The following is a 12,000-nucleotide window of genomic DNA, read 5'->3' as shown; positions in this document are numbered from 1 at the left end:
AAATATTAATTAAAATAGTAATTAAAACTGAGCTTCAGAAGAATTTTTTAAGCAGCATGTCACTTATCAGGCACTAGTGTGAATACAATGATATGCGTGGACCACTTTGAGAACCTAAGCTTGATCAAAATGAGACCAGTCGTCTTTGTCTCCTAAAAAATCAAAAGGCACTAGGAATGGGGGAAACACATCTTTCTACCAGCAAGAATTATCTTGCATCTTTCTGCTTACGGCAGTTTACCTAAAACTCTAATTACTGCACTTAGAGAAATCAAGAAGTTTTCCCATTATCAGCACATGACCCTGTATTTCCTACTACAGTACAAATGGGAATATCTTAACAAGACTAAGGCCAAGTAGTCTTTTTAAAATGTGCCCAAACGGATGGTTTAAACAAGTTGTTTTATTCTGTATTTACACCAAGCAGGGCACATCACCACATTCAGTAACTGTGTCTGACCAGTGATAATTTCACTATATCCTAGGTTTAAGACACTTCTATTACTTATATCCATGGTGTTCTTACTGACAAGAAGATAATTGCTCCAATTTAAGTTTGTGCTTTCTTCATCTCCTTAATGTGCACACATTATAAGCAGTTGACTCCTTTAACGTACTAGTAAGATGTTCATAGGCATGAAAGAATTTCAAATTGGACTGTATTTGTCAGCATCAGAGTAAAACAGGGTTGATGTCAGTATGTTCTATCTCAGTTTTGAACATTTTAAATTGTATTAGAATAGCATATTCTGACATCTGCACCAGTCTAACTAAAACTGTGCAAAGCCCTTGGTGTTATGGGTTTGCTTAGGTAAAGGACCTTCAGTTCCATATCACTTTTCACGGTTGATAGGAAGTTGAAACAAAGCAGTAAGTCAATTCTTGCAGCAAAGAGTAAGGCCAGCTATGACTGTTCCTTGTGCCATTTCTCTGTAAGATGCAGTTAGATCATTTACACAGAATAGTGCAAAACTTGCAAAAGCCTTGCATGGAATAGTGCAAAACTTCAGTGTTTTGCTATCTTCATATACAAATCTTAATGTCAATACTAACTTAACTTTAAATTAACCCATTTTTTCTTGTTTAATATATTTTCAGAACTGAGCCACTAGCAATTTGAGAGATGGTTCTTATTTTGTGCAGTTTCAGAACAAGCACTTATTTTTAGGCATCAGAGAATGTATTATCCAAAAGAAATAAAATTTTCCATCTTGGTATGAAAAGAAATCCATTTAACAAAACACTGTGTACAACACCTCCAGCAAGTTGTTGCAGGTAGGACGTGATCATGCAAAAGACCAACAGATCATGCTTAAAAAATAAGTTCGGTTCTGTTTTGTCTTTAATTAGACGGCTTAGTTAAGTTTTTGGGTGTTTTTTTGTGATTTTTGGTTGTTTGGGTTTGTTTTTTTAAAATAAAGAGAAATAATTCATCAGTTGCTTCCAAATCCTTTTACCTATTTTACTAGCTATATAGTATTACTGTAAGTTGCAGTTTGGAAAAGATCACTGCAAAAAAGTCATCTTAAGGAATGGGAGACATTTCAAAAGCTTTCCACCTTTCTTTAGTTTGAGGCAAACTAGCTATATCCCTGCAACTTTAGTCCTTATACAGATCTTGTAATTTGGATTTGACCAATCTGTATGCTGCTACAAATACGATGTTTGCGAAACTTTTATACCATATGGAGTGATTTACGAATGCTTATTTTTAAAACTTTTGTAGCAAAGGATTATCAGCAATGATAGAGTAATAGTTCCCTGTTAAATAAGCTTGAAAAGGGGAAAGCATGAATGATTTTTGAGTGATCTCTTAAAGAGAAACAATCATGTTCTGAATTCTAAATAAACCCTAAATAACCTTACCAGTGATAATTACTTGGTTAGTATTCTAACCTTTACCACCTCGGTTTTTGCGTGACTAGCCGCTTTTGACACTTGGTTCCATTTCATCTAGTTTATCTGCCTTGTTGCAAATAGGATCAACTATTTCCTATAATTTTCAACATATCTGGTCTTATCTTTTTCAAAAAGAGAGACTTCACAGCTTTCTAGCCCAAGCTATATCCTCAAACGTGTTTTTGGACTAAGAGCAAGCAAGTTTCTGTGCAGTGTAGCTGAGCTGTTTGATACACGCAATTATAGAGGAACAGGTAAGATGGCAGGAAAAATTTAGAAGCAGGCTCTGCTCTGTTAATATCTTAGGTTTTTCTCCTTCTATTTGAGAATTTTCAGCAGTTATTAGCATGCATGTCAGCTTCAGTGCACTGTGGCAAAAAAACAAAGATGGCTTTGGAAGGTGTCCACATCATTCTTGCCTCCAGCAGGCATTTTAGTAGTCACTCTCTCTAACCATGCTCAAGAAAAATACCAAGTTTTGCGTGTAGACTTGTAATTAGAATAGAGTCTAGGGATATGCTGTACTAGATTACCTGCAAGAAGATACCCATGCAAGCTACAGTTGCAATTCTGTTTAAACATTTCAGTGCTGTCCTTATCAGGAGTCTCTAATAATTTAAACCCAGAGACTTTTATTCAATATAATAAACCAGGAACCTATTGATTTGCTGTTATTCAGCCCTCTTTTCCTCCAAGGAAGGATTCTTCGTTCTATTGTGGGGGGTGGATAGAATGTTCACTTTCGGGGGGCAGGATCCAATGAAACCACCGCACACCACAATAGCATGATACCGGAACCTGCGTACAGCATTTTGGAATAAGAGGCTACTAGCCCAACCATTAGGTAAGCATTTAACCAGGCAATCCTCTATTTGCAGCCACCAGTTGTAGGTCAGCTGTCAGAAGTCACAGTGCATGATGAAGAAGAAATGATTTGAAGGTCTAGGCTGGTAACATTTTCTACTTCATCTGCTTGCTAACGTTTAGTAAAGCTGGACAGCCATCTAAGAGAGTACGAAACAGTAGTGCAACTTAAGGCAAAGAAATGTATTGCTCTTGCATTAATACTAGATGGTGCTGTTTATTTCTCAGTCCTCAAAAGAAAGTGAACAGTTTGAGTATCTTATTTGATTGATCACCTCAGAATGAAGGCCCACAGCCTTCAGATTTTAAAATACATGTAAGAATGGGAATTCCCTTCTTTGAACTGCCAGCTGCTCCCAGACCCGATTAGTCCCATTCTGTTCCTAAGCACCTCTACAACAGTGGATGCAAATTTTATTACAAGTTGAGATTAAAAAGGATGTTCTCTGGCTGGACTCATTCAATACTTAAAGGAAACAGGATTAATTGCTGAAAGAATTCTGGAAGTCTTAACTCAAGCCCTGGCTGGAAAGGAGTATCTCACCATCTCATGTTAATTTCATGTTAAACAGCCCCCTTACAAAAAGCAAGTATTTAAAGCTAGAAGTTACAGAATCTTTATCTGTAATCCTCTATTGTTACAGTTTTGTTTAATATCGTGCTTAAAACACCATCTTCCTAACACTTGTACACCAACCCTAACTTAACAGCTAAGCAAGACCTCTCACATTAGAAGGCTACACTACATGTAATTTGCATTGTACCAGGTGGAGACATTGTTCCATGTAGCAACATGTCACTAGGTGACAAGCTTCCTTTAAACTCCATTTTTGCTTCACATTATTTGGTGACCTCTTTGAAAATGGTGGCCAGCGTTGCTACACTAAATGATTGCAACTCACAGTTGCCCAGGGCATGCCTTAAGAACACAGACACAACTTACCTGGACAGCCCTAAACCAAGAAAACTATTTCTTAGCGACTGTAATTCTCTTCCAGGTAGGGGTTCACAGGATTTATGGAGGAACAATTCCACCCAAGTAGCTGAGTGTTAATGTACATTAGTCACTCAAGTTTGAAAGAGGGTAAATAAAGCTAAAGAGGTTAAAACTGCTGTTTACAGCTAAGGAGTATATACTGTTTATAAGGAGCCAGCAGCCAAAGCAAGTAGCCGGCAGTCTCACACACAGAACACCTACTGCAAAGGCACGACAGGGTTTTTTTTGTCCATATCCTTCTCTTCTCAGTATTAGAATATCCATCAGCTCACAGCTTAGGTCATCATTAAAGGCAGGCAACAGCAAGCACCAAATAAGCAGCAGTAAAGCTAAGACTGAATGGAAAGATGCACAGGAACAGAAAGGGAGGAAGGAAATGCTGCAGCGATATGTTACCTATCTATACATACACACACAAATACAACTTCAGTGCATGTCTACTTCATTTGCATGTCAAGCTTGCTTTCTGCTGGACCCAGTTTGAAGGAGTCACAGAACAGCAAGTTACATTCGTTTTAAACACCACTGAAATGGAGACAGACTTTGGCTACTGAAGCATTTATTACTAACATCAACAAAATGAATTACAAAAAGATGGCCACAAAAAAAAAACCACACAACAAAAACCCACACAACAGCAGGCACCTGGGTACAAACAGCATGAATCTTGTCTTTATACTGCATATTAAAAAATGTATTGATAATGATTTGGTCAGTCACTGGAACAGGCTCCCCAGGAAAGTGGTCATGGCACCAAGCCTGTCAGAGCTCAAGGAGCATCTGGACGATGCTCTTAGTCATATGGTTTAGTTTTAGGTAGTCCTGCAAGGAGCAGGGAGTTGGACCCGATGATCCTTATGGGTCCCTTCCAACTTGAGATATGTGGTCAGGTTACTGCATTATACAATAGTTAAGGTTATATAGTTAAATGTTAGCACTGTCACAGCATTTAAGTAACTCCAGCTGACTCGTTCAGAAACCCCACTTTCAGCTGTGGAATTCTGCACTCACAGAACTTTTGTGAAGAATTGTGTAGCAGTAGAATTTGAGACAGTCAGATCCACAATAATCAAATGCATGATCTGCAGCAAACATGGAATTTAAGTGTACCCAACTAGACTGCAGGGCTTTTAAATGCGTTTCATAGTATGTAAGGCTTTTGTATCATTCTGGTACAGATTAAGCAACAAATCAAATGCTTTTAGCTATGGTAGGTTTCATTTAGACTAATGGTATTAATACCATTAATAAGCATAGTGAGGTTGCTTAACTTGACAGATAAACAAGGCATCTTGACAACTGTAAGCTGCCAATATTTAGGCATTCAAGACAGTTTGATTTTTTAGAATGGCTTAACTACACAGGGCAATACAGCCCATGTGTGAGAGTGTCCTTTCTCTGTATTATTCCCCCACTCCTATGTTTATGGATTTTCCTCCAAGGCTTTTTTGACAGCTACACTTGCTAAGGCCACTTGTTTGGTCGGTCAGCAGAGTACATGCATGCTATGCAGTTTATTCAGTAGCGTGTTCAGGCTGTTTGTCTTTCTGGCTGGAATTTTTCTCCCCTTCACCTTTGCTCTCAGCATGCTGAATGCCAGGCAGTTGGGGGTAAAAGGGACCTACCAGCCAGTTGAGCGGTGTGTTGTTAACAAGATAATCCATCACATCATCCAGAGACTCCTTCATTTTCTTCAGCTGTCCTTTGCTAGTGATAAGAAAGCTGTCTGATAATTCTTGGAAGGAGGATGCTGACCGAAAGCTCTGGTAGACATCACCTGCCATTGACCCAACATTGTAAACCTGATCCTGCACATTCTGTGGCAGCCCCTGCAGGCTTGAGACTAGTGTGACGCAGGTGGTCTGAAGCTGTTGAGTGAGGCTCCGTGCAATAGCTAGAGTTCTTGACTCAATGTGCTGGAAACAAAAAGCATAACAGCACATTAGTATCTTTTTATGACTGTAGCAGCTTTATGTTGCTCAAGATACATAAAGAAGCAAAGTAGAGGGGATGTAAGTAAAATAAAGCTATAGCAGATAATAAAACAGGTCTTAAGTCTGAAGAGTCAGAGACTTGAAAGTACTTGGTATTTCTTCAGTGCTCAAGTACTTTGTGGAACAGAAACATTGATAGCTTCTACCCAGGGACAGATACGCAAGTTCTTGTCTCAACTCTGGATAACAAGTCACAGCAGGTAAGTATATTCTAATCAATTAACCACTGTTTAAAGCTACATATACAACTCAGTGAGTCTGTACCTAAGTCTGCTGTATGCTAAGAAATTGTTATTTCTGGTCTTGCCGTATCAGACAGGTGAGTCCTAGCTGATCCATATATGGATATCCCAACACAGGTTCACATGCTAAGCAGGATGAGCATTCTCTTAAAAGGAGAATGAGCCCCAGAGTGTTTGCAGGAAGTAGGCTCGTTTAAAAGTTTGGGTGTCCCCTACTTTTCATACTAGTCACTAGTCAGCTACCCTGAGCTTCAGCATTCAGATTCCACATTTGCACATAAGCTTTTGTGCTGTTAAGATGCTGTGCACTTTGGGAACTGTTAGTTTGCCATTACCTTGACAGTATACAATCCATTTATTTCTGGTTTACATTTACATCTATTTACCTCAGCTATATGCAGTTCATCACCATCATTTTGGCCTGTATTTTTCTTCCATTCTACCCAGGATTGATAAAGCTTTTCTTGAGCATCAAGAAGTTTCTGATTGGCACTATTCATGTTCTTTCTGGCATATTCAATCTGAAATACAGCCAAATAAGGAAGTAAAGCAAAGAGTCCAAACAGTTCCATTAGGGCTACCCTACCTTACCTGCTTTGTAACCTCCTTTTTAAATACTTCAAGAGTTCAGTATAAAAGACTTAGGGGAATATGAGAGTGTGTTCCTTCTCTTCAAAGAAGAGAAAACTGGAAGCAGTTTTGAGATGTTATGTAGTGTATGCCTCAACTATTTCTCCTTATCCCACTAGCATCCTACACAAGGATTTGAAAGTGTAAGGCCATGATTCTTTATGCACAGTTTGTCCTGTACATAAAGGTACATTGTTAGGATAAGACTACTAAAGTACCCAGGAATGCTCAGAGATACCCAGAGCAAGAAGAGCAAGCCCATAAAGAATCCGACATTTTATTAACAAAACGGACGTAAAGGACTGAAGTGTATCTAAATTGCAAGACACTTTCTTCACTGAATGAAGTCAAGTGTCAAACCCAGCACTCTAAAACAGGAATATGATTTTAAACATGTCACTTCTATTTCTGCAGTGCTTAAAATTACAAGCTCTTGCTGGTTAGTTGACAGCTCAGCCTGATTTAGGACCTCTCCTGAATGGTGGTGAAAAGGTCTGAAATGGGAAATGCTTTATCTTTAGAAAATGCATTTAGTCTGAGAAAGCAATTCCAGTTTTTCTATGCCTCTTTTGGCTGTTTTCTGCACTCTAAAACTATGCCAACATTTGCTTTTTATACCTCAAGTGAAAGCTTAAACTTACCAGACTAACAGTATGATGGAGCTGAGAGATTGTCTCCTGGCTTTTCTGTTTAGCATCTCTAACTTTGTTTAAGGCTTGTTGGTAGGCACGTGTGCGGACCTTTGAAGACAGGGATCCTAGTCTAACATAGTAGCTTGGCTTTTGAACTCCAACTTCAAAACCTTCAACTTTTGCAGCTTCTTTCTCTAGATATGCAGAAAGGAAGGAAATTGACCACTGGAAGAAAACTTAAGAGGTCTGAGGCAATTTTATCTGCTTAATAACAGCTGAATACTGGACTTGTTTAGTAGTCCTTTAGCAGCAGAGTAGATTGATAAACCACCACGTGGAAATCCTTACTTTCACTCTGCTTCCCTGTGAGGAAGATGCTATTACAACCAGCAAGGCAAAAGGTATTTTGGGAAGCACATGCCCTCTCCCCCCTAAGAGTAAGTAATAAATGGATCATTGCTTGCTTCTCTCCAATAGAAGCATTCCAACAAAATCAAACCTTGAATGGGTCTTACCTAGTTCTGCTTCTGTAAGCGGGAGATACTGGTCTACAAAGGTCTCTGATTTAGTGAGAGCATTGTCCACTCCACTGCTCACCATTTGCACCACACGACTTCCCAGGACAGTGTTAATGCTGCCATTGACAACTGACTTGGTCATTTCTACACTGTCTTGCATTGCTTCTTTAGTCTTGCCCACAACTCCAGTGATCGTGTGAGCAACAGTTTCCTTGGCACCAGTCACAGTGGTTGTTACAGCTTCTCTGGCTCCAACAACTACCTCCTTGGCATTGGCGACAACCTGCCAAAGGAAACAGGTTGATTCACTATAAGTATTTTCTAGGGAGAGCTACATAATCCAGGAAATATAAATGTACGCTAAAGCTTGTACAACTATTGGTTATCTAGGAGAAATTCTGCCCTGAAAACATATGTATAAGACAAAACAAAATAAGACTGCCACGCAGCCTTCAGCTCAAAACACTTCAGTGAATGTAATTCAGGCACTATTTGCTTCACACTGAGCAAGAAACAGACAAGGATTCAAATTTTAAAAAAAAGATGCCCACCAGTGAACAGCAGCTGTAGATAGATGTGTCAAATGGTTGACAAATTTAAAGAAAAAAAAAGAAGAGGCTTAATGGCCTCCCAAAGGCAACAAACAATTCTACAGAAACACTTTCTACTTCCTCATTGCTTTTAAGCTGTGCTTCAGACACGGCTTACTGAAATCTGTCTTCCTGTATTTTTAGTGATAACAAAAAAGAGGAAGGGTATATAATTCTTCTGCTTAGCATATGTACATGGAACAAACTTACCTTGTCAGTGGGTTGATTCAGTATAGGCAGTCTCTCTTCAATTTTGTCTAGACCTATACACGCATAGTTGTTGGCAACTACAACTATAAAAGAAATTACAATAGTTGGTTTTAATTTTTGGTTTTTTTCCTTAGTATAAGTAACTCTAATTGAGAATTCCTCTTGAAACAGAGCTCATGCAACAACACTCTTAAAGTAGTTTCCTCCCCTTTTCAGTGAGATTTGAGGCAGCAAAGTCCAAGAACAAGGCAGGTTTACAGTGCCAGAAAAAAGCTCACGTGCAGGCAGAGAAAATACATTGGATACCTTACAATCAACTGTTGCAACAACCTGAAGCACCTGGCCTTCTGCCACTTCATGAAACCAGGCTCCTGTGACATAGCTGCCAAATTTAACCACAAGTTGTTCTCAGTGAGAGCAAGTACAAAGTAGCATTTGAAACCAGGTGAAAGGTGAGGGAGGTGTTAAGCAAGACACTACGTAACCATCTTGCATATCAAGAGGAGTCAGTCAGTTTAGTATTACAAAAGCTGGAATCTGCTTTGGCTCCAGATTTTTTTTTTTTTTTGTTAGATCATACTCATCTGTAATCAGTAGCCAGGCAACAGGTTCAGTCAGCTACCTGAAACAGCACTCCAGACCAGCACGACCATGCTAAACTCTAAGTGCATCTGGATATATAAAGCAATCAGTTGAATTAAAGTCAAACAGCTCCATCTTTGCCTTACTTTGTGGTTCCAGTTTCTGGATGATAGGCATAGCACTTGTCATGGCTACCGAAGTAATCGTCTTCACTCCTTTCTCTGCTATCTCACATACTGACTTCAGATAAGGATGGTTATCTTTTGTGGTGACGTAAGCTGTGGACACCATATCATAGGCGGAGCTCACTAAGGGAAGGTTGACAACCCTCGATACAATGTTCTGTTTAAAAGAGAAAGAGGTTAGTTGACTCCTATTTTTCTGAACTAGACATAAAAAACTAGGGGGCTAACTCAAACGTACCTGCTGTGGATCAATTGCTGCCAATGCCATTTTTTCAGGTCTTGAATCTTACACAGCCTGTGAAAGAAGCATATCTGAACATTATCATACCCACTTCATCTAATCACCAGACTTCAAAACCAACAACCCTTTTGTAATCAAGCCCAGCCCTTTCATCAAGGGGATTAGGATCTTCACATTCTTGCATACAGGAATTACATTTTATTGTAACAATGTAGAAAGGCAAAACTTTGTTTCCTAGTTACTTTGTTTGGTTTAGGCAACACAAGTAGGGCACATGCAAGAGAGGCTCTGAGGTACAGCAGTTTACTGCAGAATTACCAACTGGTGGATTAATTTATTTTTCTAGAAGAAATAGACACACTTGGGCTTATCTATTGAGGCAGGACAAAGAAACACTAGCCAGCAAGTCACCAAAACTCTAGTTTAGGATGTCTAAGTCAAATGAAGAATCCACCACCAATATCTTTAATCAGATTAGATCTTCTATTAGCATAAAGGAGTCAAGTTTGAAATTTGAGTCATCATTGCTGTCCAAATCTCGAAAACACATGGAAGACTGAGGTGAAGTACTCATTTCAGTAACCTCAGCTCAATTCTCACAAGTCATTCCACTAAACTCAGTGAGCTCATTATCTCTAGTGCCATGCCTGATGCCCACGTAGGGCTCCCCCTGCTCAGCTTGCTCAAAATTTAGCATTCCTATACAGACCATAGGACTTCCCCACTGCAGAAAATAACTCTCCTTTATGCTAATTTAGCCTTAATTATTCCCTATCCCACACTGAAACAGGCTGCAGACACCAGTCATTCAACAAGCCTACACTACTCAATTATTTTCCAACATGTATTCCCATGGAGAAAATACTAACAGCTCTCCCCATACGAACCCTATAAAAGGAGAGGGGTATTGCAGTACCACATAAGGAGAACATACAGAATTGCACTATCATCCTGTGCACACATGCTGAACTAAATCTGCAAGAAGCACTTTTTGCATTGATAGTTTCATATGACACTTAAGTTCCAGAAGAACATGTATACATGAAGGCAACAGAAAGGCAAGATAAAAGTCAGTCCTTGAAAGGACTGTGGTTTTCAAGGCTTTCTGCTATGTTTGTCAAAAAGCCAACAGCAGTTTTCTTTCTCATACGTATGACAGTATTAAAAGGAGTACGTTAGTATTCTGCTTGGGGTCAAGCAGAACTTTTCCTCGTTACATAATGGGGAACAAGGACAACATCACACTATTAACATTTTACAGGCATATTTGCACATATTAAACACACACATGCCATAAGGTAACGCCTATAGTGAGATTAATCACCATATGTAGAACGTACAAGCAGGTAACAAACAGCAGTAACAGAGAAGTTTTCCTTTCATCTATCAAGTATTGAAATACCCCCAGAAACCTGTTATGTTTCTCACTTGGCATTACAAGTCAGATTACTTAGAGTAAACTGAAGTTCACTTTGAACTGCAAAGCATGCTACAGAACAGAAGAGGCTAACAGCGCGGAATCTGGCCTCTGAAGGAAGAAGAGCCCTTACTTTAAGGATTATTCAGTATTTGAAATGTGTCCCAAAAGATCCAGCCACACATGGCATGGATTTGAATTTTAGTCACTAAAATAGGAAAGCTAGTCTGTGAAGCTATTCCTGCTCTTAAGGACAGGGCAGGTAGCTAGGATCTTGCATAGTTTTGGAGATTCCTTGAATAGTTTCAGCTCTGGCAAAAGTCAGATCCACTTCACCTGAGCGGGTGAGCGAGATGGCTGAATCAAAGCCCACGGTACAAAAGCATATTTCGGAGACAGCAAAGGATCCTGAACAGGAAAGTGAGTCACAAATTTAATTTCTACTTTCCCCCCTCGCTATGGAAAGAAGTTAAAGAGCCATGCAGAAGAGCCAAGAAGCTTGCCCTGGCTAACCGCGGGGCCAAGGGAGGACGGCGCCCAGTCACCAGGGCCCTCTCCAGGGATGGGGCAGGCCAGCGCCGCTGCCGGGGCAGACGAGCGCCTCGGGACTTTCTGGTCCCAGGGGTGCCTTAGGCAGCCTACCGAAATACACCGGGGTTTGGGGCAGGGGACCGCAGCGGCGATGACGGCGGCAGCGGCCCCGCGGCGAGCCGCAGACGGAGCTGCAGCCCCCGCCCGCTCCGCCGCCGGGCTCCACCATATTGCGGAGTCAGCCCCGCGGGGCGAGCGAGCGAGCGGGCGCTGAGTGCTCCCGCCGCCCCGCCCACCCCCGCGGCCGAGGAGAGCCGGGCCGGAGCGCCGCGGTACTCACCCGGGGAGGGAAGAGCCGCCGCCTGAAGCACGGGCGCCGCCGCCGCCGCCGCCTGGGGAGGCCCGGCCTCGCCCCACTATTTATGGTGAGCGGCGCCGCCGGCCGCGCGCCGCCCGCCCTCTCGCGAG

General features: G+C 40.9%; 1 protein-coding gene and 1 long non-coding RNA gene across 3 annotated transcripts in view; one reads left to right on the top strand and one right to left on the bottom strand.

Annotated features, from left to right (window-relative positions):
* LOC142075623 (uncharacterized) overlaps nt 1–2,252 on the top strand; it is a 5,349-nt gene extending 3,097 nt beyond the window's left edge. Inside the window, exons 2-3 of the long non-coding RNA XR_012670946.1 lie at nt 1,099–1,282; nt 2,035–2,252. This is a non-coding gene — a long non-coding RNA (uncharacterized LOC142075623). The remainder of the gene's footprint in view (nt 1–1,098; nt 1,283–2,034) is intronic.
* Nucleotides 1–12,000, bottom strand: part of PLIN2 (perilipin 2) — a 13,301-nt gene extending 1,301 nt beyond the window's left edge. The window contains exons 1-8 of one of the 2 annotated variants that reach the window (XM_075137182.1): nt 11,873–12,000; nt 9,582–9,638; nt 9,305–9,500; nt 8,577–8,659; nt 7,774–8,059; nt 7,268–7,452; nt 6,383–6,517; nt 5,386–5,676 (exon numbers count right to left, since the gene is read on the bottom strand). In XM_075137182.1, the coding sequence (XP_074993283.1) occupies nt 5,386–5,676; nt 6,383–6,517; nt 7,268–7,452; nt 7,774–8,059; nt 8,577–8,659; nt 9,305–9,500; nt 9,582–9,611 (1,206 nt within the window). In that variant the 5' untranslated portion in view covers nt 9,612–9,638; nt 11,873–12,000. Of the gene's footprint in view, nt 1–5,385; nt 5,677–6,382; nt 6,518–7,267; nt 7,453–7,773; nt 8,060–8,576; nt 8,660–9,304; nt 9,501–9,581; nt 9,639–11,337; nt 11,593–11,872 lie in introns of those variants that run through there. The other variant, XM_075137183.1, reaches the window with a different exon arrangement.

The sequence above is a fragment of the Calonectris borealis genome, chromosome Z, assembly GCF_964195595.1.
Source record: "Calonectris borealis chromosome Z, bCalBor7.hap1.2, whole genome shotgun sequence".
Classification (NCBI taxonomy): domain Eukaryota; kingdom Metazoa; phylum Chordata; class Aves; order Procellariiformes; family Procellariidae; genus Calonectris; species Calonectris borealis.
This window is presented reverse-complemented; position numbering and strand designations above follow the sequence as displayed.